Below are 26,667 nucleotides of genomic sequence, written 5' to 3' on the forward strand. Positions count from 1 at the left end.
TTAGCACCGCAGGGAATTCGCCGGGAATCCGGTGGGAATCCGACGGGTACCCCGTGCACGATCTGCTGCGCCGCGCGGTCGCGTGTGAGAGTCGCCGTTCATCACGCAGTCTGCAGATTCCCTTCGCACGCCGTCGCCCCCCGCGGGTTGCCGGGGCCCACCGTCAAGGGCACGGCGATCGCATCGACCGAGGCGCCCCCACCGTCTCAGTTGCTACGCGGGCCTTTCGAACGGGCGCTGTGCCTACACCAACACGTGGAGTGGCTACGGACAACCGGGGTTTTGTGTACCGGGAAGCGCGATCGATGGTGACCGCACTTGTGCGGACGTGTACGTCTTCCCATTTCTTTCATTCGTTTTTTTTTTTTGTTCCTTTTGCTGTTGTCTCCATCTGCAGCCTCGTATCCCGCTAGCCAGTTCACTCGGTGACTCAAAGCGGTGCTCTCATTCGAAGCACCCTCTTTCCGAATCCGAGGCCCCGAGTCTTCACGGCCGACAGCCGCTCGGTCGAAGAGTGACCCCGCCCAAGCGGGTTGCGTCACTGCGTGATGCAAGGGGCTGCGCGCTCTCTTCTTCCTTTTGTTGGTTGTTTGTTTTTCCGCGGACGTGAGTGAGCGATAGGAGGGAGGAGGGTGGTGAGGAGGATGAGGCCCGGTCCTTCTCGCTGCTCGACAGCTGGAGCGGCAGACACGGCAACCGGTGCGTCCACTTCCGGTTGCGTGTGAGCAGCCTCGCTCTTCTTCCGCCGTCTCTCCCCATCTCTCCATCCTCCTCGGTCTTCGTTCCGCTCGGCGAAAGCGAGAGAAGGACAAGGCCCCCCCCCCCCCCCCCCCCCCTCAGTTCCCCGGACCTCCACCACCCGTGGCACATTGCGCAAAAAAAAAGGGGGGAGGATGAGTGAGGGGGGGGGGGGGGGGGTGGCTTTCGTTTTGAGCGTCCGTCGAGCGAACGGTTTCGCGCGCGCGCGACAATGGCCGACACAGCCTCTCGCCCTCTTTCGCACTCTCCACCCCCTTCCTTCCTCTTGGAGCAACTCGCGTCGTCACGCATGCTCGATTCTGGCGACGTTGGTGCGGAGATGCGCCGAGGTGTTGCCGCCTTCGGCTGACTGAATATCGGCTCGCTTTCTGGCTTGCATCTTGAGGACAAGGAGTTTCGGATCGTGCAGGAACTGGCAAATTGTGTTGTATTCGCACGGCCGGGCTGGGGCGGCGCCGGCGGAGCGCTCTTCAGTCCATCCCGGCCGTGGTATTCGTTGCATGTTTATTATGTGTTGCGTCAGGTGGCGCCACTAACTACCAGCCATCATCTCATGTTATGATTAAAGCTTTAGTTGTGATGGGCGCTGCCATCTTGGGCTGTTGAGACCGCAAGCTTCGCCCGTGCGCCGCTATCGATTGTACGGTGCTGCATCCAATCGGCAGGCAGTCAATTATATCTAGTTATTGGATTGCAAATCCGTTTCTTGCACGTTCAGTGGCATAAAGTTAGGTGTGTCAAGTGCACCGTTGAATTTAACACTTCCCACTGTGGATGAAAACTGCTCTGCCTTTTCAAGGACGACCGAAGTCATCGATCACAGCTGAAATTGTTGATGCTGTTGAACAGGGCCAGACTCGTTATGCAGGTTTGATTCGTTCCAAAAGCTGATCAACTGATCTAAGGTCATTGGGAAAACAAGAAATCGCCGCGGATTTCACCGATTTGGCCGGAGCAATCCGCAGTAACTCTGAATACTCGTAAGGAACGTTTGAGATAAATTGAGGGAGCCAGTTCACGTCTCATAGAAACCTGTAGCTTAACATACGCGAATAACGAGCATGCAGGCGGATGATTTTTGCCGGTCACTCTAAGAATTCGTTTCTGCGTTATTGCTTGGCCTTTCACAAATGCTTATTTTGTTTAAAATAAGATGTTTAGTTTGCATTATACCTTGCACTATACCTTGCCTTGTGAGAACCAATTGATTCCTAGAGTGAGAGAGAAATGTATTTTAATGAGGAAAAGGTGGAGAGGTCGGCCGGTGGTAACATGGCCCTGGCCTGCTACTCCACACAGGGGAAGGGGAAGAGGAGGAAAAGGAAAGTGCGAATGGAGGATGAAGATGGCATAGTACAATAAGTTTCACGGGTGATGTCTACACGCACACACACACACGCCACACTGGCTGGCACTCGCATCGCGGTTAGTAGCCGCGCATAAAACTCATAAAACTGGTGTCTGCAACACAAACACCGACACATGTCATTAACCATGTAGGTTGTGCAAAGGCTGTCACAGACGAGTATCCAGGCCTGTTTCACACAAATTGATTCCTAGATTACTTTTTATTGTGTTTACGTAACTAATTGATCGGTGAAATTGAATGCACTCACACACACTATATATATATATATATATATATATATATATATATATATATATATATATATATATATATATATATATATATATATATATATATATATATATATATATATATATATATATATGCGTGAACAGTGACTTGTATGCCACAGGTTCTAAACATACACTCTGAAACACAATACAATCAACATATGCGCATGTTTCGCTGAGACACCATTTTGTATTGCCGGAGTCATAAAATGTGAGAACAAACACCCTTTGTAAGCATTCTGGAAAGGGCATATAATGTCGTGAAGACATTTAAACACAACATAAACATGCTACATCCATACATTCGCCTGCGTCGAACCTCCGTGCTCATGCTTTTAGACTGGACATACGAAGCGCGTACCGTCTATAGTATTGGCGGTGATTTGTTAATAACCAGAGATTTCGAAAAGAATTTCGGCGCCATCGACGCAATCTGTGGTTGTCGCCAACCAAGAAGTATTCGGCCATAAGAATATGACTCTTCTCGCGGCGTCACACCTCGAAGAAATGCTGTGAAAGTATGCATACCAGCACACAAGCCTTGAGGTAAATTTATTGAAGTAGGGAAAAATGCACTATTAAAATAATTTAATCCGCGCACAGTGGAGGGCATCGCGGCGCAGCTACGGATTTGGAGGCATAATCCGCGTTTTCGACCCAACACTATAGCCAAGTCAAATACGAATCCTCGTCTGGGGTGGCCTACTTCGTCATACTGGCATTCTCGCTGTAGATGAAGTTCTCTTTAACGAACTAGCATCGACGATGACGCTGTCTTTTCCTCTGCATAATTTTCACAAAGTCTTATTCCTACCTGAATACCTACCCAGGGACTGTAATGGAAACGATTGCTGTTCAAGTTGCATGCCCTTTTGGCTGCCTCCATTCCTATCCTTGTGTACGTGTCGCTACTTGAGGCGATGGAATTTGCTGCCGGACAGCTATACGGATAACCCAGGAGTGGTAGTGAGAGAGCCTTCGGACTCTGCGTCCACTGTCGGCCCCGTGACTCTGAAATATGGATACTAGTATCATTTTATTATTATTGTTCTTTTTTTTTTTTCTTCGCCACTGCCTTTTGTCACGCCGGGAATCGGCTGCTTTAAATAAACCCCGCGCGCTGTACAACGTTGCGCCCGATCTGGTATACTCCCCCTCCCTTTGTGCCGTTACTGCTGTGCGCGAGGATCTGGGTCGAGCTGCACTGCCTGTCTTTCCCATTGTGCGCCGTGAAAGAGGCGCCAGCAGGAAGAAAAAGGGTGGCGTGCCCGGTGCGTAGCATACGTGGGCGTTGATCGGGACGGCGCAGTGGCTGCTGCTGCTGCTTCGCCTGTCCGCCGCGTTCTTTTGCGGGGAGCTGGACGGTATACTATGCCCACCGGCCGCGTCCGGCGTTTCTGTATACACAGGCGTTCGGTTTATGCGCCTCAGGTGCCTCCGAATAAATGCGGCGGAAAATCGGCACATTGTTGCCCCGCGGCACTGTTGTTGCGAGTATTGTGTTTGTGCCTGCAGTGAATGCGCAGGCCGGCACAGTCGCACTCGTGAGCTCGCGCGTACTTTATGCCCGGGTGTGTGATAAAGGAGTGTGAGTGAACGTTAGTGGTATAAGCCCGTGAGTCTGGGGACGAGGTGAGTGCGAATGCAAATGAGTGGTCGCGAGTTCGAACGCAAGTCGTGAGTGTCGTTGTTAGTTAGTGCGAGTGAGAGAGAGAGAAAAGGCAAATGCCGCGAAGGTGCCACTCGCAGAGTGGTCTTCCGGCCGGTCTGCATTCTTGTAAAGCATGTTGGGTAAGAGAGGGAGAGAGGATACAGTACTGTATTCTCTCGTACAGTGTGTGCGTGTGCCCCGCTACATAGACGTAGAAGCGTGTTGGCAGGTGTGCGGCAGTCTGAGGGGGCGTTATTGCGAACCGGGGCAGGTGCATGTTGTGCTTGTCGAGGGAGTTCGTAAGCGCGGGCACAAGCAGCTGCTGTGGAAGCGACTGCCCTGGTTTAAAAATAGAAGAAAATCGCACGCATGACTGAATCCTGTTGGGATTAGGTGTGACGTACAGCAAAATGGTGACACTGGCGGACGATGATTGTACTGCATAAAACTCGCTGGCGGCCGTCGGCGCGTCGTCATCCTGCTACCATGCGCGTGGCGTCATGCGCCTCAAAAACAGGAGGCGGTCGCGACTCATCGGTAGTTTCTCGCTTTAAACGAAACTCGGCGCCACGACGGCGTCTGAAATAGACGCGGATATCATCGCATTCCGAGAAATGAAAGAACGTTTCGAGGCGCCGGCCGGACGGCTGGTGTGTCGCAAACCCCGAGCGGTGCAGTGTGTCTCGACGGTGGCGGATTTCTCACTTCCTGCACAGAGCCGGAGGGGAGGCCTTGCAGACTGGGCGGCAAGAAATTCGAGGCGAACAGTGCGATGATCGAGGCGTTAGTGGTGATGCTAATGCTGCCACTACTAATTACAATTTCGATAGTAAGGAATTGCTTTTGAGGAAAGGAGAGTGCGCAGTAACTGTCTCACTCCTCGGTGGACACATCAACTGCACCGCGAGGAAAGGGGTAGAGTAGGGAGTGAACGAAGAAAGAGAGAAAGAAGGGCTGTTATAGTAGTGGAGGATTCGGTAAAAAATTTGGCCATCGTTAATTGCTTCGGCGTCGTATGTCGTCACTGACCACTGGTCAGAGGTAGTACATAGTGCGGGTGCCCCTGAACTTCGAGGGACGCACGTCTACCAGTGTGTCTAAAGAACGGAGACGTGATAGAGGGGAGTGGGGTACTTGTGGAATAGTCCCTCTCATCGTCGCCACTTCTCTTTTTTATCCCAGTGCGACGATGAGAAATCTGTTTTCTCTGAGTGAGTGATCTGCTTTCGCTGCGTTCGAGATACCGCGGATCTTTTATCAGGCGCTGGCGCGATATAGACCTCGTCCGCAGGCTACTCGAAAGAAGGCTCGCGACGTATATACTCCGTCTCACAGCTTGTTCGCACTGGAGCGGAACAGTACAGGAGCAATGGCTTCCACTAACTACGCGGATTTCGAGAGCACACTTTTGGAAGCATCCGCTAACGTAACTTCCATTCCACTTGCTGCAATTTGTGGGAAGTTGCGTAGCTGTTTACACCCTCGTATTCGTGGTTCAACGACAAATGCATTATAGTAGGATACAGCTTAAAAAAACAGCAGTTGCTAACACTGGGCCGCGATTCGCGGCGTCCTGTATTTACTCCGCTGGCCAGTCGCAACAGTGAACGAAATCAGACTATATCAAACAATCCACATATCAAAATTCTAGAACTCATAATCTTTTTTTCTGCGGCTAGCTTCTTGTTTAGGTAACAAGAAACGCTTAAACAGCGTACTACTTTTTCGTCGTGGAGGAATTCTGTGCACGGAGGATGAATGTGGGCGGAGCTTCATTGCAGACTTAAATTGACTATAGGTGGCTACATTATATTGTAACGGAAGATAGGGCGACAGGTCGCTAACCGGCAGAATACGGCAGCCAGCCAGCGCGAGACACTTCAACGTCTTCGAAGACACTTCAGCGCCACCTGAGAACACCAGGTGGCAATATATACATTAGCTGACGCTATAATAAGAAAAAATTAGAAGAGATGGTCGGTGGGGACGTAGATGTTAAAGAAAATAATAATGAATTTGGGAGAGGGACGACTAGAGTGCTTGAATATTCTGAAGAAAAAAAAAACAAGTGAAAAGGGGGGGGGGGGGGTTGGGGGGGGGGGTTCGGTGAAACCTGCCTGTAAGCAAATTTGTGGATAGGTTGTGAAGAAACGGTGGATGTATGAACCCGGCTTATAGACCGCACGGCACGGTACATTTGTATACACATTCACGCCAGGCACGCGCGTTTCACCCCCGCCGTCTGAACTCGAGCGTTTGAAGCTCGGCCCTGGCAGCCGAGGCAGCAGGGGCCGAACGCGGGGAAAGCGGCTGCATGCAGGGCTGGCGGAGGAAGCCGGCAAGAAATAGCGGCGGCGGCCGACGCGTGAGAGAGCAGCTGTGGCGCGTACGCGGCGTCGTGACGCGGGAACGTGTGGCGGCGACCCGCAGTCGTGCCGCGATTGGCCGATCCACTTTTAAATACCCCGACGGTCCACATCTTGTTCCTTCCGTGATCGGGCGCGGCGCCCCGACTACGCGTCACGATCGCGTGCTGCCTGCTGCTGCCCATTGAGTATATACGCGCTGTAGGAAAGGGGGAGAAAAGGCTGTACACCCTTGCGTCAATAAAAGCGTGCAGTATTGGCGAACCCGTCCGCAGGGACAGCCGTCCGTACAGACCTCGTCGCAGTCATCTCTGAAGGTTGTCTCTTTTTTTTTTTTTCTTTACCTCTTCCTTTGTATGCCTTCGCATATAGTCGCATCTTTGACGCTCGTTCTGGTCCGATATGAGCTCTTATCTGGGTCCAGCGATTTGCTCATTCGAGAAACATGGAGACTAGCGGTGCATCTTTCGCTGTTTTGCTGTCAGTGTCAAAATCTTTTGCGAGGAATGTCGCGGCTGCTTCTTCCGACATCTGGCCTCAATGGAAGTAACCGTGCGGCGTTGTCACTTGAATAATTATTTTCCGGGAGGCGAAAACGGCTGTCGGGACACCTCCATCCCAGTTGTAGCTGAGTGTGACTCGTCCGTACCAAGTGCGCATGTTTACTCTGGGGCAGCTGAGTTGGTATACGTGTTCCGCGCCCACGAGTCTTGTAAAACCGGTTTAACTGCGCACTTTTAGCCCTCTCTTCAGCATCTTAATTTGGCACGACGCAGTAGTGACACACGCTTTGAATGCGGTATCTTTTCGAAGACATGTTCGCAAGGTTACTTGTATCCTTTCCCTACGGGTACGTCCGTGCGTTGGCAGGCATAAGATGTCGTAGTCGGTGGTCATTCACCAACGGGTGAGAGGGAGTTGGGGGGGGGGGGGGGGGGGGGAGTTCGCGTCGCCTGATTGGCTGATGCGCCTTTGGCAGCGCTGCGCGCGTGCCCTGTGGCGCCGAGACCCCCGCCGAAGCGCACGGCGACGCATGGACGCTCGCCGCAGGTCGGCGACCGCACGCGCGCGCTTCGGCCGGCGAATTAGACGCGCTTTGCGTTTAATGCGGGCTATCGGGCGAAGCCAGTGGCCCTGGCGGTGCGCATCGGCTTACACGCGCTCGGCCCGAACGCTTTCTCCCTCTCCCTCTTATCGCCCGGCGTACCCCTTCCGAAACTTGCGCCTCGGATGCTCAGCGGATCCCGCTTCGTGGCTGCTGGGCTCGCTCCCTAGATGGCGGGCAGGCCCAATAAAAAGTCAGAAACCTCTAGCTTACAAAACCTTTATTAGACCTAAACCCGAGTACGCCAGTCCCATCTGGAATCCACCCAGATATACCTAACAGATGCACTCGAATCAGTTCAGAACCGCGCCATTCGCTTCGTTCATTCTGCATATTCATATACGATCAGCGTTTAATCTCTAAAGAATAATTCCGGTCTCGAAAGCCTTGAAGCTCGTCGTCGCGTCGCCTGCATGTGTTTGCTCCACAAGTTTTTCCATAGCACTCTGAATCAGACGCCTTACATTTCTCATCCGACCCGCATATCTCACCACACTGCGCACCCGTTTCAGATTGCCCGGCCTCTGTCGCGCACTGCAACTTTTTCAGGTTCCTTTTTTCCCCGCACCATTGTTGACTGGAATGCCCTCCCCGCCGATGTTGCCTCCATCGCGTGCCCATCTTCATTCTTATCCGCTGTAACCACCTGTATCGTACTGCAATGACATGTATTTATTATTGTTGAATATATTAACCCACCCCTTATGTAATACCCCCAGAAGGGGGTCTTTAAGGTGAATTAAGTGAAGTGAAGTGAAGTGAAGAAATAAAAATTGCCTAGCTGCTCTGACCGCTTAGGCCACAAAGGGCTTAATCCAGTTTAAAATAAACAATGAAGCAGGGGGCAATAAAAAAAATGGCGGCCGACTTAGCTTGCTTAAAGGGAGACTGAAGCACTTTTTGAAAAAATCGGGCTTGCGACGGCACCTTATAGTTTTTGATGCTGCAAACTCGAATTTCGAACTGAAATTGGGTTTAAAACAAGCACTAATTGTCATTTTTAGCAGAAATATGCAGCCGGCGCCTCGGGGCTCGTCGCGGGTCGCGCCGCCGCCTGCGATTGGCCAATGTGACGTGACGTAATTTTGAGGACTGGCCGCGCTGCGTAGGCTGCGTTGCGTGCAGATTGCACCTCTTCGCGGTGTTGTAAAAGCGATTGTAAGACACTTTTGACACTCACGTGAACATGGGGGTTTCGCTGTATGTGTTCGTACTTGTTGCGCCCAAGAACGACGCAGTATCGTCCATTGCGGAGAGCGAAGACCAGCCGGGAACGTCTACCGCCGTTGGAAACTTGCTCTGGTACGTAGTACGGCATTTTTTGGGGTTGCATGTCGTTATTGGCAGAAACTAGACGATTGTCCGAGAACTTTACCGTGATAAGCCACTTTCACGGAGTCTTTAAGACTCCGAGGAAGATTCGGAAGGTCATGACGGTGCGCCTACTTCGCAGAAACGACGAAACCCGAATGTGTTTGCTTTCGCTTGCCCTGCGGTGTGTTGTCGATCGTGTCATGGCATGGCGTGAGAAAAAACCCGCGACCGTATATTCCAGCCGTATATTTCTCGCCTGGCCATAGCACCTCTTACATGTGCATGATCAAAGTGCGTTCGTCTGCTGTGATGTGATTCGCAATATTGCTTGGTAGCGCTGGAGAGCGGAAATTATACCCGAAGCTTGATGCAACGAAAAGGCGAGTTCGCTAGCTCACATGTACTAAGCCAAGGCTCGTAGCCGTCGGCAGAGGCCTCCCTTTCGAAAGGAGCTGCCCACAGTGCACTCGTTGTGCATGCGCCGGCCGGTGCCATTCCCGAAAAAGCTTTCCGGTGAGTGTCCGATGCCGGTATGCGGTTTGTTCGCATGTAGGGTGGCACCCAGTCGGTGATAACCGTGTTTTCGTTGTGGCTGTAATATTACTCTTTCATAGCAGGTGTTTGTATGCATGCACAGCATAGAAGATGAATACTTCTACTGCACTTATCTATTGTCAGAAATCGCTAGGAGATACCTGCTATGTGCGGCTACTGCACTGAAGTTTCCACTGCACAATAAAAAAATGCTCCAATAATGAGTGAGAAATTTGAGTCAACCTTGGGGGAAGTTTTAACACTTTTCATTCACAGGCTACAGTGACATGCAGCATACCTGGTGTTTAGGTCATCTGAAAACATATGAGAAACAGTCAGCTGTTTCTACCAAGTTGTGTCTTTGACACAGTCTGAAAGAAAGCACCTTTTTAGAGGTGGTTTCTGTAGAGGAGTGTGTTGGCCTCAGTGCTTGAGGTTTTTGCAAAGTGAGAGCAAGAAAAAGTGCTGTTTGCAGTGCAGACTATTTCATCAGGGTCTGCCGAGTTTCTGGCAGGTTTTCTTGCAATCACTGTGCACGAACCTGGCACTAACGTGACTGGCATGGAGAAACCATACAGCAAAAAAACAGTTTTATTCTACTTTGCTGTCAGGAATAAGTATTCTTATTTCTCTTTTTTTGTTTTTCATTTGTGATGATTAGCACAACGTCCCTTACCATTCAGCGACGTTGCACAGGATAATTGTGTCCCAATACCAACCTGCAAGATAAGACAGCAGGGATTACACGGGTTGTAGCTTCTGTCAATCCCCACTGCCGATGAGCAGTCATGTACAAGCTGGCTGAGCTTTGTTCTGCTACAGGCAGTCGGTGACGACCTCCTGGCATCCAACGTTTCAGTGAACTGCTTGTGACGATTCACTATGCCAGCTGCAGCAAAGCAGCTTGGTACATGTTGAAATAAGAGCAAGTTGCATTTTTCTACACTGATTACTGACATTGTGGCATTTATTGCCACCACTGTCAAGGAAGTATGTCCGAGTTGGTGAAACTTCATTCCTTTACACGGAGTTGATGACGCCGCCCTAAAATCCTGGATCACATGAGGCTTTCCAGCATGACATAAAAAAAATAAAACAGGCATAAATGAACCAGCACCGCCTTGCAAGATGCAGCTGCAGGGATTAAAAAAGTCGTAGCTTCTACAGCTGAGTGAGTTCACAGATTCACTTCAAATAAAATTTTATCTCAGCTAAAATTTTCTTTCAAAGTCGTGCGCATAAATACAAGCATGAAGACTCTGCGCAGTAATTATACGCTAGTAGCATATGTATGCACAGTAGACAATTGTTCACAGAATTGAAATAAGAGAGAAGGTCTCTTTGGCTTATCAAACACTTAGAAGAGCAAGCTAAAGCAGCAAAACTCTAATCATGTCAGAATTGCTGCTGCAAATTATACAATAAATTAAATACTGTCACAGCAAGAAAGGAAAAAGCATGTTAGAAGTCTGTCGGCAGTGCAAAAGCCACTTGTGTCACGAACAAAAAAGCACCTTCTGAAGATCTGTAATAAGTGAAACTTTCCTTTTTAGTCTGGCCTGGCATCTAGCTGTCTTCCTAGCATGGCTTTGGATTGAGCTAGTTGGTCTGTTTGCAGTTCATGCCTGGTTAAATGGTTGGACGTAGGCATCCAAGGAACACTGAACACAATGACGGATACATTATCATTCAAATAAATTTTGTGAAAAATTGAGCTATGTCCACAGTCTGGTGGAAAGTGCTCTAGTCAAGGGCCAACATACTGAACTACTAGCTGTGAAAGTGCCCTGTGCCACTTCCTTCACCATCATTGCCCTTCCAGTCACTCAGGTCCAAAAAATTGCAACTACATGTTTACCGCACAAATGCAGAGCAGAAAGGTGCCAAGAAAAATTTTTTGCCTGCTTTGACAAACAAAATGACCATTCCATGAAGCACACTAGGCAAAATGATTGAAGTTCTCTTTTGTGCTAACCTGCAAACTGTCAAGAAATGCAGAAGCATAAAGCTTTTAAGATCATGCACATGAGATACTGTCATTTAGCTTATGGTGTGTCATTTAGCTTATGATCACTGGTAATATTTTCTGGAAGACAGCATTGGCTGCTAAATAAGTAGCCATTAGTGCGCTGGTTCATCTTTTATAGTGGCAGATAAGAAGTACGGCAGACGGAAATCTTGAAAAATTAAAATGAAGGAAGAGCCTCAGTCCAGCGACGGACGTTCCAACAAGAGGACTTGTCTTTGTCGGGTCAAGTGCGGTCATCATTGGCAGGGGTTGTATAGGCCCTTCACTCTAAAGAGGGGGGACTAGGATTATGATGGGGTGTGGAGTGAGGAGGGTGGGAAGGTCTTGGGCTTCAAAGGCCTCTTGTCTGGCCATGGGGCCTGTGACCTACAGGTAGGAGAGAAGCAGGTTAATGGCTATACTAACATGAAAAGATTGCAAAAACTGACCCCTCCCCCCCTTTCCAAACAAAGTGCAACAGAATCAGATATGAACAGTGGCAATAAAACAGTAAAATGAAAAAAAAAGCTAAAGAAACAACAAATGCCATTGAGAAAATAGAGGCACTAAAGCGGTTATCACGGTTGCATTCTTTTCCCGTATAATCTACGCAATCCCCAGCATATTGTGCACAGTGGTCTGCATCCTTTCTAGTGGCTGCATGATTCTACTCTACCTTCTTGTGTTTAGTGATATCTGCTTTTCATTTTGTTTTTGATGAACCAAACATTTTAGTAACTGGTTCCCCTTATGAAAGTATACAGTGCATGTCATCATATCCTTTGCTATATATTTTTACCTGTCACAGTGTCTCAAGGGCTTTGGCTGCTCAACTCACATTCAGATTTTGGACATCAGGTAAACCCCCATACTACTTACCAGTACTTTCTCTGCATGTCATGTGAAACTGCTCATTGTCTGTTGAACCTTGACTTTCTTTCCTCAACCAGCTTCTCCTTTGGGACCTTTGGAAAGCTGCTGCTGAGTGGCGGTCGAGATTCTGGAGCAGTTTTCCTCTCCTGAGGCTCCATGCTCTCAGCCATAGCCACAATCATGTCGAGGAGGCGTGTGACGTAGCCTGTGTGAGCATTTTATCTCATAGGTTGTGCAATATTCACTTTCTTCGGGATCAAATAAACTAGGTGGTGCAAGCTTACCATGAGTGGGTGGCTCCTTTATTGGACAAGCTATTGGGTCACCACCTGCTGCCTTTGGGTAACGCACACACCATCGAAGTGTGCCATCCTTTGTGCGTGCCTGACCACGTCCGCTGTTTTCATTGTAGTGAAGTGCAGCGAGTTGGGTCCTGAAAAAGTTAAACAAACAGGACCATGTGAAAAGGGTATCCGCAAACGTTCACCCTCAGGACTTGTAACCTATGTAAACAGTCTAACTATAAAGATTATGCGACAATAGGAGGTCACTGATGGATGTTAAGCATAACACCATGCCAGCAATTAGTGCTTGAAAGTACCATGAGCACGCATGATGAAAACACTGTGACAAAGCATAGTGCTACTTGTGAAGATCTGTGCAAACAAAGCGTCACCTCAGTTGCCAGGCGGATTGAAAATGAAAATGCAATGCTTGCATGGTGAACACAGCAGGCACTCTGCATGCTCACAAAGTGTCGGCATGTAGAATCCCTTCTGATTCGGTCAAATGTGTTTTTAAATCTGTTGAGAAGATGTAAGAAAAGATGCAGCTATTGAAAATTTCAGTAAATCTAATTTAAAGTGGGCACCTTTTCACATAGTTGTGGCACACACCTACATGCCTTTCACTTTTTCTACAGATGCATGTTTAACATTTGCGCCAACGTTCATAATTATTTTGTGATATTGGTGTCTTCTCAATGTAAAAGCAGACAGAAGACAGCTTACCTAGCCCTCATTCCAGAATATGAATAGTGGTAGGTCTTCGGTGCAAAATGCACTAGAAGGCTATGAAAAGCCTCTAATCCATAAGTTTGGTATCCTGTTGACAGCCGTGGCATGTCTTGCAGAAGGGCTTTAGACATTGCAACGTCTCGAAGCTTCTGGAAAGCCTTTGATTCTAGAAAGAAACAGTCATTGTCATCTTTTTGTAAAGCTCTAAACGTGTGGCTTGCTGTATGCTCGTGAATCAACCAGTTAAACTGAATTTCAGCGCACCTGTAAATAAACTCGTTTTCAGTAATGAGCATCTTATAAGTTCTTATACTTATAATAAACACACTGGAATTTGAGGTGCACTGTAATAAGTTGTATGTAAGAAATTTAAACAAATGTTATTTATTTAGTTCATGAAGCTTATCATGTAAATCCTGAAATCCTGCTGCACTGCGCAGGTTGCTAAAATCTTGGAATCCAGTCTATTACCCTGAACGACTATTAGTTGTGCAGCCTCTCCACTGCATGCCCTGCCATTTGCTCTTGGTTTCTACTAGGATGTCGCTAACTCGAATTTGTTTACCGACCCACTCTGCTCTCTTCATATCATAATGTTACTCTTCTCGCTTTCTGCTGCTTGCAGCATTGTACTCAGTTTAAGTTCAACCCTTTTCGTTAATTTTTTTTCTCCGCCATGAGTACTGGTAAGACACGGCTGTTGTACAATTTCCTCTTGAGGGATACCGGTAAATTACCATTCATGGTATAAGCATACCTGCCAAATGCACTGTGCCCTATTCTTATTATCCAATATCTTTCACTCTCATGGTATGGATCTGCAGTAATTACCTACACTAATTAGATCTCTTCCCTTCCCACTTTTAAGGCTTCGGTGCCTATCGTATAGCCACTGTTCCCTTCAGAGGCTGTTGAATCTTGCTTAAGTTCTGTGCATAAAGCTTTCAGACCCACTGTTCTTGTTTGCCTGTCAAGGTCATCGATCATGCTTTGCAGTTTGTTGAGAGTTCTTTAGCAAGGCAGTGTCGTCAGCAAATTGCAAAGGTGTTCTCCATTAACTCTTATCGTCCGTTAGATCTCATTCGAGGTTTGTAAATACCTTCCGTAAACACGCATTGAATAGTACTCTAGAGATTGTGCCTTCCTTCCTGACACCCTCTCTTACTGGAATTTTGTCATTTTATATATCGTAGTTAGATGTTACTAATTATGCTTCAGTGGGGCCTTTGCCGTATTTTCAATGCAAAATGCAATATACCTTCTCTGAGCCACTGCTTGGGTGCTAAGTCGCCGTGCAAACACGTGGGGAATGATGCCTGGTCGTGTGTGTGGATGTCCCTTATGTGATTAAGAAGGGACAGCCATTTGGGCACAATGAGTTGTGCTTGGCCTTTGCTGGATGCTGCCGCCCAATACATATGGTTGCACACAGACTTAATCCAAGGTGCAAGTTCGTTGCAGCTCTTTTGTTTCGCAGCGGTATGCAGCTTCTTGGTGACACCTAAAAGGCATATTAGATATAAATTGAACATGATATATTCCATAAATGCGCTGAAAATAACATTTTATCAGCAGCCACCGTAAAACTGCAGCTGCTGGATACCTTTTTCCATGTGCCACACATCGAACTCGTGGGTGATTGAAGATTTGTTGTTGCGAAGAAAGCACTTGATTTGTGTGTGACGGTCGGTCACCAGCACTGTAACGTTGATGTTCTCACTCTCCAGAAAAGCAAGGCCTTGTTTCAGGCCCTCTAACTCCATGCGACAGCTGCCGCCAGCATCATTAGACTGTGGAATGATAATGGCAAAGGATATTGAGTTTGATGCGCTGCATGTCTACCAATTCAAAAAAAAAAAAATGCATGTATTGAGGCCTCTGCTTCCCAGCTGTTATGTACTATTTTTTACGAAAATGACTGTTTGTATTGCTAACAATGGCAGTCCTGTGCTTATGCTTCAGGCGTATGTACTGTGCAATGTCAATGCACAACCTCGGGTGGTCAAAATTTCTGGAGCCCTTCACTACAGCATCCCTCATAGCCTGAGTTGCTTTGGGACATTAAACCCCCATAAACCGTTCATCTACCAGCATGGGGATTCAAAGCTAAACCCACAATAATGCGTGTGCTGTTGAAAGAATTCATGATATTTAAGTGTTGTGTTACAATTCATTTGTCAGCGTTAGTGAACTATAGAAATTTACAGAATCTTGTTGTAGCAAAGTGGAAACGCACCTGCACGACTTCAGAATGCAAGACTTTGTGGCGTTCAACGTCCAACAGAGTATACGTGCCATATTTAGCACTATATCCTGGTGAATCAGCCCGTCCATCTCCAGCAAGTTTTACTTGTTGGCCTTGCAGCTCTTGCAGCAGACTTCTCTGCTCTTCTTTCCAAACCTGAAAAAAAAAAATAGTGCGCATTGAACCTTGGCCATGCAAGAAAAGCTGGAAACTTCTTCACGATGACTTCTTACCCTGTCAATTGCAGGCCACAGATATGAACGCTGGATTGCAAAAAATGTCCTGTTGCTCACAACCGGTACACCAACTGAAGCCAGCATTCTAAGCACAGCTGTTGGGTTGCTTCCGGAAAAGAGAACTGCTGCGCAAAGCTTCAGGTTGAGCATCGGCTGCTGTTTTGTGATGTCTTGATTGCACCAGTAAATGAAATGACCAGATGCACACTGCCCATAAACCTTTAAAAGTGTGCCCTCACACTCGAATGAGACTGTACGAGGTGCGAGGCACTCTGTGCACAACTTGAAAAGTTTTCGCAGGTACTTCTCCTGCACCAAAAAAATTCTGTTGCCAGGTTCATCTGTGCAGCTTCCAGCACATCCCTGCCTGAAAAAGAATAGGCAAATTTTCAATCACACTGGACAGCGTAAACATGCAAGCTTGTATGAAAAAATTTGGAGTGAATGTTTATGGCACCACATTAAAAGTAGGGCAAACAGCATTTTAAGCGTACTGTTAGCTTTTCGTCATACTGCTAATAAATAACATACCTCTCTTCAAATCCTTCACATGGGCTGTAGTCCTCATCATCGTAGTTCTGATCGGCTCCTTCGTCTTCTGTGTTGTCATCGTCGCTTTCGCTGGCCTCTCTTTGGGTCGGCATGCTCTTTTGAGTGGCTGCATCTATCATGGGGCTACCAACCTGAATGCCTAAAAGTCGTGCGATATGTGCAGCTGCATTTATTATTTATTACCACTGGACGCAACATGGAATATGCAGAATTTTTAGAACTGACAATCTTTATAGTGCTTTGCCCCCTCCCCCATCATTACTGCACAAATGCATGCATCAAAAATGTACGCTGAATGTAGAGGCACATACCAATAGATACAGTTTGCAGTTTTGTCTGAGTGCGGCGTGATGCCATGCTTTTTTTCACACATGCCTGTACAGCTGTGCTTTGTGTCGCTGGCCGCACCATTGCTTGGACACACTTGTGTCTTCTGTCACAGGACTCGGTCAGTTTGACCTCCAGTGGCCCATCATATTGTGCTGCATCTGCAATAATGAGCAGGTTATCATGTAATGTGTAAGGGATCAATGCCTTGCATTACTGTGCTTGCTGAACATTGGTCATTACCTGTGAGAGCGAGGGTACTTGGCGAGTTTTCCTCGCCAAAGTTTTCATGTGACATTGCACACAAATCTGCTTCAGCTTCTGTTGTGACGTCTGCAACACAGACTGAGATATGATTTGATGCACGGGATAGCATGTATAACTAAATGTTCAGACTGAATGTAGAATCATTACCTGTTTGGTTACCAGAGGGACTGTCCAATTCTGGATCAAGTGTTTCCATAGTTGATCCTTCTTGAAGCAGTTCTGCAAGAACCTGAAAGGATAAAATGCGTACTGAATTTGTGGAATTGCTCTTTACTCTCAAAATTTTCCCATTAAGGCGAGAAAACCGCATATGTGATGTCGTTCTCGGCTGTCAGGTGATCATCGAATCGCATTTGCGTAAACACGTCGTAATTGGACAGTTTTAGAATAGGATGATCCTATCGGTTGAGGCGCCACCCAGCAAACCAGAAACCTCTTAGAGACGTCTAGCTAGACGTCTCTGAGAGGTTTCTAGACGTCTTGGAGAGGTTTCTGGTTTGCTGGGCAGTGCACATGTGCTGAACCATTGCCTGAGGGGCGTTGTTGTCTTGCGCGTGCGCTGTACCTCCCCGCTATTCCCCTATGACGGACTAGGTTTCGTAACGTCGTATTTCATTTCATTTTTCACTTGAAATGCACCCGCAACCAGACAGACTTCTATTGAGTATTTTCGTTTCAGATCGCGTAACTAATGATCCACGACGAAGCAGCAACGGGCAGGAAATCACGACGCCGCATGTGAACAGCTTCGATACTTCTTTGCTTCGACGCGTCGAACCGAAACTCGCTCAGCGCGCCCTCAGACCTGGCCAACCTGGCCGCGCCAGTGTTCCGCAGGGGCTCCGCGATCATGTCAGGCACAGCAGTGGGCTTTTCTCAGTAGCCCGTCTCGTGCGCACGCGAATAATCATCATCGGTGTTGCGTTGATGAGTTACGTGATTTTTAGCGCAACGCCGGGTTTTTATAGCATATCCCCTTGCGCGAGAAAAGTAAACCCGCTAGTATAGAGCCGCGCGGCGCAGCTCTGTCCCATCGCGGGGTCGCCTCCGCGTGTGGTAATCACGGTCAACGCTTCATGCAAAGCTTCACACACAGATGAGACCTGAATTTCCGCAAAGTAGTGAAGTAGAAGCACTCACCTCATGTTTCCTTCTTTTCGCAAATGCGCTTCTTGGCGGTGGTGACGCGCTTCTTTTGTGCAAAAATATCGAAGGAACCGCGTCATGTTTCAGCCGTGCCCCTTTAACAGAAACCCCTAGCGATCGCATTAGGGACAAGCTCAGCTCGTAATCGCTGTCACGAAAGTGCTTCGAGCAGAGTGCGCTTGCTTTGGTCGGCTTGAAATTGTCCCTCTTCACAGCAACGACCCACTGCGCTGCGAGCTTTTGATCTTTCGGGAAAGTGTGGAAGACGACATCATCGCGGCCGTAGGTGCTCGTACACCCGAATGCAGAGCAGTACCGCATGTTAGATCGCCTGCACGTGGTCGGGTGCTCAAAACTTGGCTGACACGAGGAACAACGCGCGCTGAAAGCGCGCGCGGGTGACGGGACGGTCTCCGACTCCTCAAAATGACGTCACGTTGGCCGACATGGACGAGGTTTCTCTCTCCGCTATCCTCCTCACCTGCGGTCGCGCGGGACGCGGGAGATTTAAACATCGCGCTTACAATTGGTGATTGCGCCACTGTTTTAGCCAAAATCGAAAAAATAACTTTACAGGCGTGATCAGCAACGACACTACTTCAAAACCCTAGAAGATTAGCTGATTTGAAAACCGCTTCAGTCTCCCTTTAAGCCAAATGCGAATTAGATGCGATAGCACTTCGGTTTTCACTTCGGTTCGAGGTTCGGGGCTCGGTTTTCAAGGTCAGGCAGGCTTCAGACAAAGATCGACGAAATTGGACTTACGTTCACCGTAGAGGGTATGACGCGATAGGTTAGTGGGTTAATAGGGACTTTGACGTAGGGTCACCCTATTATAAAAATCTATAATGCTCACACATGCGGAATTGGTCATTCTCTACTGTACATTCATAGGCCACTGGGAGTACTCATACCACTCTTGGCGCAGTGCTGTAGCGGTTAAGCGATGTACCACAGCCCCGCTGGGGCTTGTGCGACTCGGGGTGCTCTTCCCGGGCAGCCCGCGGCGCCGACAGACAGTGGCAAAATAGGTTAGTGGGTGTCTTAGTGCTAGGGCGCTAGAAAATCTAAAGAGACGAGAAAGGTGATCTTACAGTTGTATAGTTAAAATAAATGTCAGAATAAATCTGTAACTATGTAAGTAATAACAATAATAAAACGGAAACGCTGAAGATATCACTACATATTTTCGTTGTAGATTATTATGCTATACTTATGGGGTTGCGATAACTTAGTTATTTAAGAAAAATGGTGAGAACTAAGTCTTATAAAGTATATTGGCTCTGGGTGCTTGATTATACTGTAATCATTGGAGTCGCAAGAAGTATAAAGCATTTACATAATTTTTGTTAAACATTATACAATATGTATACTGGGTGCAGAAGTATTCGCGCCGATTTTTGTTATTGCAGACGTGTGGAGTGAAGCCATTCAGCGCAGCGCAAGGAGACAAATCCATATGTATCAGCAGCGCGAACACCACACAGGAAGAAGAAGGAGAAGAAGATAAAGAGCGCTGAACTTCCAACTTTTATTTGAGCAAAAAATTGAACCCGCACTTTTATACACATACCAGGTAAAATGTGTATAAAAGTGCGGGTTCAATTTTTTGCTCAAATAAAAGTTGGAAGTTCAGCGCTCTTTATCTTCTTCTCCTTCTTCTTCCTGTGTGGTGTTCGCGCTGCTGATACATATGGATCGCAACCAACTAGCCCGACAGATGGTGTTATTCAAGGAGACAAAGAGCCAGCCTTTTATCTTTTATCCCTATCTTTTTAGCCAACAAGCACTTTTAGCTCCATCATGGTTCAGAAATACCGAGAGTTGTTGACCAAGCTAAGTGCCGTGTGATGTGGCTTATGGCGAATTCCAGTCGGCAGAGCTCGAAAACTGAATTTCGGTTCGGCGGAGCGAGAAAACTTGCTCTGGTTCGTCCACTCAAAATACGCCAGAGTTGCGCTGGAGTGCATCATTTGAGGCGAAATGCTCGAGCCAAATCGAACATTGCGGAGTCGGAACCTGCGTCCGACTTCCTCCGCGTATTTGTCTCGGCGCCTTTCAGAAGTGCTTCGTCTATAGGCTATAGAGCGTAGTGTTTGGGCTGAATCTTTCCGGATTGGGCGAGTTTGAAGTTTGTAAATATGGGCGTTCAAATTTCGGAACACATTGAACACTGTCAAACACGGAATCGCCACTGAATATGTGGAAGTCTAGAACAGCTGGCAACCATACCCCGCGTCGATGCGAAAGGCGGCGGGCGTATAAAGGGGATGGCTTGAGGAGATTGTCCCGCATATTTCAGTCAGACTTGACGGGCGTCGCCCTGTCTTCCTCTTCGGTCTGCGCGCGCGTGTGTGTATGCCGCGCTGCTGGAAACCTCCAGCGGTTGCCGAAATTATGCGCCCGGCGTCTTGGTGAGGAGGAGGAAAAACTTGCGAAAAAAAAAAAAATGGAGGGGCCTGGAAGCAAAACATGCCGGCTATTTTCGAGCGTACGTCAACGTCTCCTGGAATGTTTGAAAGCCGCTTGTTTTCAGTGTGCCCGGTTTTCCGTTATTGCGCCCCCTCGTTTTGCAAGCGTGTATGTGTGTTTTACTTTCATGCACCTTTACTTTCTTGCGAGAAGTGCTTGAAAGTAAAAAAAACAAACATAAACAGGCCTACTTTTTGAGCTGTTGGAGTTGTTTTGAAGGCCCTCAAAACCCGTCCCGTTAACCTTTTCATACTTCGTCTGGCCTTCGTCACCCCTCGTGACGTCAGCGCGCCATTTGTCGCCTCACTGTCAGCGTGGCCAACCATTGGCTGGTTTTATTGCGCGAAGAGAGAGAGGAGAGGAGGAGGAGGAGGAGGAGGAGGAGGAGGGGATCGCTTTCTCGAGCGGCTACGGAAAGGACTCAGCGCGGTCTGATTGGCCGAGCGTCGACCAATGAGACCGCGCGATCTTAGCACGGGGTAGAAGAGATGCCTTTCAGCGAGCGAGTGATGCTGAGAGAAAGTATATAGAAAGCGGCTCGATGACAGGGAAGCAGCTTTGCCGAGATTCAATTCAACTCGGTTCAGTTTGATTCTTCCGCACGTTTGCACAGTTCTGGGATGGTTGCCTGGGCAGAAAGCTGTTTAACTACAGCCTGAAAGTCCATGACGCCCGGATTACAGCAGTATAGCAGTTTAGAAAGCACAAAAAGAGAAGCCGATTAAAGAGATGCCCCCTCTGAGAAACAGGAAGCGACGCATAGGTAAACAATGAAAACGAACGAAATATAAGGCAACACCTCTAAGGTACAAGCCTTATACTGAGCCTTAGCCGCCGCGGTGGCTCAGTGGTTATGGTGCTCGGCTGATGGCCCGAAAGACGCGGGTTCGATCCCGGCCGCGGCGGTTGAATTTCTTTGGAGGAGAAATTCTAGAGGCCCGTGTACTGTGCGATGTCAGTGCACGTTAAAGAACCCCAGGTGGTCGAAATTTCCGGAGCCCTCCACTACGGCGTCTCTCATAGCCTTAGTCGCTTTGGGACGTTAAACTCCATAGACCAAACCAAACCTTATATTGAAGCGTCCCATAAAATAAAGCTTGGACGACTTAACAGTAAACGCTCCTTAGTGATGGGGGTTGGGTGGCAGTGTATTTTGTCTTGTGAAAGGCAGTGAAGAAGAAGAAAAAAAAAGCTCCCCGTGGCGTTGAGGCATATGTCTTGTGACCCAAATGATAGCGGTTCGATTGCGCTTGACCACCTTTTTTTTTTCTGGGCGAATTTCTTTCTACGTCATCTCTCTCTCGACCGATGACGCTTTTTCACGACACGAGCGGCTGGCCCCGACTTTTCCTCAAGAACGGTACTTATAATGCCATTGCATCAAAGCGCCTCAGCCCACTTCTGAGAAGGGACAAGCACTGAGAAACAACTTGAGGAATTTGGGAGTGTTTGGGGCGATCAAATGGAAGCACCGGCGTGTACATGCTTCTGCTGTATACTTAGTCGGCAGCCGTTAGTTCGGCCTTGCCGCCAGCATAATACCAGGCGTTTCAGGACGCACTAAGTAATGTTCAAAAGTAGATTTTTTTTTAAGGAAAAAATATTGCTTTTTCAGCATAATATTACCAGTGTTGGCGGGCACCAGAAAACAGGTGAATCGTTGCAAGCTGCTTAACTAATTTATAGTAATTAACTTTTTAACTATCAGAGTTAGGCGCCTGGTTGCAATTAGAGAAATGTAGCCGGTCGTTTGTAATAGCCATGCCAGTTTTTGGAAATTATAAAACGCGATTACCCTTGGCGCTGTGGCTGGACAAAATTTGGCTTTTTTGTCTAGCTATGTCCACTGGAAAGGTTGCTTTGTCTCAGTGCTTTTGGAAAGCGCAAATATTTCACGATGTAGCCAAATTTTGTCGAGCCACAGCGCCGGGGATAATCGCATTTTCGAAATTCTAAAAACTGATATGGCTATTACTAACGACCGGCTACAAATGTCTAATGCAACCAGTTGCGTAGCTATGATAGTTAAAAAGTTAGTTATCAGATTAGTTAACAGCTTACTACTGAAGACGTTCTCCGGCTTTCCGGTGTCCGTCAACACTCGTAATACTATGCGGCGAAAGCCATATTTTTACCCCGAAAAGCCTATTTTTGAAAGTCTTCCCTGAATTAAACTCCTGGTATGAATACGCTGCGAAGGCGATTTGTTGGCCCTGCGGGCGCAGCTGACTCGAACGTCGGTTCGTTAAAGGCCTTTCCACTCGGTCGCGGTAAGTGTGCGCCGTCCAGCGGCATTTCGAGAAGCGCTCGGTCGCTCCTAACGAACTTATCTGTTTTCAAAACTTCCCGCGAGCGCGTTGTGAGCTTTCGCTGGCGAGCGATCTCTCCGGCATTATCGACCATGCGTTCGACACAGCTGCTCCCTCTGCAGATAGTGGGCGTTTGTGAGTGTGCGTGTGTTATGCATGATTGAATTCCGTTTCAACTTTCCTTTCCGTCATCTGAAGTAGTATGCATGGTTAATTACCAGACACACCTCTCTATGGTCATATGCCTGTCTCTCTCTTTCCCCGATAACGGCCTCAGGTTCGGCTTCTCCGTTGGTGCTTAATTATAGCGTTTACTATAATGATGCTACTAACTCAATTCATCATCATTATCAGCTATTAAATTATGCCAGTTCGGAAACTTCCATCTGGGCGCCGCCATGTTAGAGTTCGAGTGCGCGGATTGCGATCGGTATTCTGGCCGCGCGTACTTACGTATTGTCTACTTTATTTTGCAACTTTTCACGTTTAGCTATAGTTTATTTGTTAATGATTTTTTGCTTTTGTCTCTATAAGCATAGTCCTTTTTGAGGATGGAAAAATGTCCCCCTCTCCTGCGTGGTCCGATTTCTTCTCGCAGCACATTGTGCATAAATGAGCAAATAAATAAATAATGAATGAATAGATTAATTAATGTAAAACTTTTATTGCTGAGTAGTATTGGCGAGCTAGGTGGGTAGTGCCCCTAGTCCAGTACCCCGGCGGCTACTGCGGCGATTCAGGCCCGGTCGATCAGTCTGCTTGGATGTTCCAGGTGCTCACTATGTAGCGCTGCCTCCCACTGCGCTGTTATGTCGTTTGGTATGTGCATAAAAATGGCAGGGTTATTGAAAGCGTATGGTTCCATCAACAATTCGTGCGAAAGCATAAGTCATATTTTGAAAGCGTCCGGGAATTTACCCGAAACAAAGTCCCCCGGATCTCGAAGTCTACTTTGTATACTCACACGATCGAAGAACTCTTAAATTATAGCAACGCGATAACGAATCTTCAAATGACTTATTACTATAGCCAGGAGACAGCTACAAATATGGAGCCAGCAGAGAGTGGTGAGCACGGACGCTGTTTCTGTGCGTACACATTCGTCCTAAAACGCCTAAGCAAATGCAAGGCACCTGATGACGACCTTCGCACTGTTGATGATGGCCTTGCAAACGATAAGGTTTCACTGTGATACGAACGATGGACGTTTGTGACCTCACTGCGCGTAGAGTTGGCGGACGTTGCCGCGACTTGTTTTGCCACGACTATGCCTCCGAAGCCGCAGACAGTCAGTGCGCTTAACAATACATCGAGCTCGCCGTTTGAAGTTGTGTCAGTCTGCTGCCGCGATAACATTTTTTTTTTTTCAGGTTGTGAGTGATTTCTAGCTGGCGTACCATTATCCGCAAAATAGCTCTGATACGTGCCCCCGGCACTGGTGTCACTGTCACGAGTCAGTTAGCAATGTATTGTTCTGTGTGCGCTAAGCTGCATGTGCACTAACACGAAGTAAAATGATTGCATAAGATTGCAGGAAAGAATTCTTCGCACAGTGCCATCTGAAAATATTGTATTTCTATAATAAATAATGGACGCAGTGCGTTTCCGTTCGGTAAATAATGAGCGAGAGGATTATATCGACCGCCCGTTCATAGAATGTACATACCTCAGATAAGACAATGCGTTATCACAAGCTTGTATGTTTAACTGCCCACGATTGTATACTACTGACCTCTTTAGATCACCAGCGTGCTGATGATTGTTTAATGTGCAATACAGCGCACTGGAAAGTACCGCGGTTCACCGCCGCCAACTTTTGGGCAAAGTACACATCAGGGCCTGACAGCACTTTGCAACGGCACGCAGTCGAGTTGGAGCCTGACGAAAGGCTCGAAAACGGTCATTCCTCGCTCGCGACCGAAACGCGGCCTCGTCGCATGCGCAGGTGTTTTTTTTTTTTTTTTTTCCGCCTCTTTGGGAGCCGTTTTGTGTAGCGACGCACGGACCAGCCGCCGCCGCGTTCACCTCGGAGCGGTACTTACAAAGTCATTGTACGACAAGAAATGAGAAAGAAAAAGTGAAAAGAGCGGCGAGTTTTGAGCCTCCCGGAGGTCGTAAACCTCGTGGCCCGCGAACTGACGTTCTCCGCGGTCTCATGGAGACCTTCGCCCGCTGCGGTCTATTCACCGACTGGACGCAGTCGCGTGCAAGGACGGGGTCACGAGCAGACGCTTGTCGTGCCAAAGAAATATAAGCGGCACTACGCGCATGGCTACGCGTTTGCGTGCGACTCCATTCCAGTCGAACAGCGCTGTCGCAGCGCACCTCAGTTGCGAAACTCCCACTGAAAATCCACATTGTGCTTCTGTAATTGGTTCAAAACAGGGAGACTTGCCGATTGTTGCGCCTTCTGTGGCCGTCAAGCGAACTGCTTTAAGGTGCCTTGATGTTATTGAGGGCGCAGCTACAGCTGAGATGGAGATCCATAGACGGCGACTCTATCTACGGCATCCGTAACCGATGCGGCTCGCGACGAAGGGGCTGTGTGTCAGCTGCAGTTCTTGTAGGCGAACAGAGATGGCGCCAGCGGTCCCGTGGAAACCGGTGGTGCGCTGCTGTGCGGTTACGCGTGTTACGGGAAGCGGTGCTCTCTCCGAGTGGGGGAGCGTTGGGGGCACTCGGAATCGTTTGGAAGAAGCATTTGCCCTCTAAGGCGCCCCTCTCTCTCCTGCGGAAAGAAAGGTTTGGCCTGGTTCGGCCAGCTGCTCCCGCGAGCAGCCTTCTTGCATGCCGGTCGAGGAGGTTACACGCCTCAGGTCGGGCACGCGGATGACGACGACGACGCGCCTCACTTTCGCCTTCGGTGCGCAACGCCGCGAGGCGTCGCGCCGATCGGGAGCGATTAATAAGCGACACACTGCTGTGGCGAGGCAGGCGGCACACGTGACTACTTCACTGCTCACCGCTGGGCGACGAACATGGCTGTCTTGTGCAGTCGGCAGCTGCTGCCGGTATGCGTCCCCCAACTGCGAGGCGGCGTTGGCGCGTGCGCATAGGAGGCTGACTGGGAGCGGACGACGCGCCAGAGAGAGCTCATAGCGGCGTCGTGTGTGTGAGTGTGTGTGCGTGGTGGTGTGACGTCGGCGGGCGATCGGCAGCGGAACCACCACCGCCACCGTGCCTGTCCTTACACGGCAGAACTCGCCCGAGCGGCGCTCCCACGCCGGCCTAGAAACCGAGCGCGGAGGACGGTCGACGCGGCGACAGGCGTCCGCACTCTGTCGCGATGGCTGGCCGCGCGACGGACACCGGCGAGGACCCGAACCTGCAGAAGTACGAGTCGAGCCTGTACAAGTTCAAAGGTCAGTTCACTCGCCGCCCCCGCCTGTCAAGCACGCTCGCGGCTTGATGAGCCCGCATTTTTCTGTTTTGCCGTTGCTTCTGCTGACGCCCATGTAGAGCGCGTCTGTTGGGACTCTACGTAACGCGAAACCCTACTCGGCCGGATGCCGACGCCCCTGTTACAGGATCGGCTTAGTCAGCGCGATCGCCGCGGCTGCATCCATTCGACCACCTGTGGGGTGGCCCCGTGGATCGAGAGATGAACGCGAGCTTCACTTGTTCGAACGCACCCCCAACCGGAGTGCCTCGCTTATCGACGAGGAGCGGTATGCACTTATTCCGCCGGCTCCTTAGGTTCTCCCCCCGCCTCCCACCACCGCCCGGGATGATCGGTGAACCGATATCTTCCCCCTCCCGCCACCGCTTCGCTGCTCCGTCTGTACGTTGGAATGTGTCTCTCCCTGCCTACGCATCGCTGAGTTCGAGGGGCTCATCGAATAGGAAGAG

General features: G+C 48.7%; 1 protein-coding gene, 1 long non-coding RNA gene and 1 pseudogene across 11 annotated transcripts in view; 2 read left to right on the forward strand and 1 right to left on the reverse strand.

Moving 5' to 3' along the window:
• The window catches only part of shot (dystonin-like protein short stop), a 231,416-nt gene that overhangs the window by 34,779 nt on the left and 169,970 nt on the right, over positions 1-26,667 (forward strand). Inside the window, exon 1 of one of the 9 annotated variants that reach the window (XM_089551573.1) lies at positions 25,597-26,180. The exons of the other annotated variants lie outside the window; for them this stretch is intronic. Within the exon in view, the coding sequence (XP_089407699.1) occupies positions 26,105-26,180 (76 nt within the window). The 5' untranslated portion in view covers positions 25,597-26,104. Of the gene's footprint in view, positions 1-25,596; positions 26,181-26,667 lie in introns of those variants that run through there. 9 annotated transcript variants of the gene reach the window in all.
• LOC149334920 (uncharacterized) lies at positions 7,365-12,531 on the forward strand. The gene is made up of 3 exons (XR_016283981.1): positions 7,365-8,821; positions 12,184-12,233; positions 12,326-12,531. It is a non-coding gene; the product is annotated as an uncharacterized LOC149334920 (long non-coding RNA).
• LOC149334921 (uncharacterized) lies at positions 12,259-18,677 on the reverse strand (annotated as a pseudogene). Its single transcript, XR_016283982.1, has 11 exons — positions 18,032-18,677; positions 17,039-17,120; positions 16,868-16,957; positions 16,609-16,785; positions 16,273-16,436; positions 15,501-16,108; positions 14,868-15,054; positions 14,523-14,765; positions 13,259-13,430; positions 12,533-12,681; positions 12,259-12,453 (listed from the first exon to the last, which is right to left on the reverse strand). The product of XR_016283982.1 is annotated as an uncharacterized LOC149334921 (transcript).

The sequence above is a fragment of the Amblyomma mixtum genome, chromosome 7, assembly GCF_055824585.1.
Source record: "Amblyomma mixtum isolate Tamu chromosome 7, ASM5582458v1, whole genome shotgun sequence".
NCBI lineage: Eukaryota > Metazoa > Arthropoda > Arachnida > Ixodida > Ixodidae > Amblyomma > Amblyomma mixtum.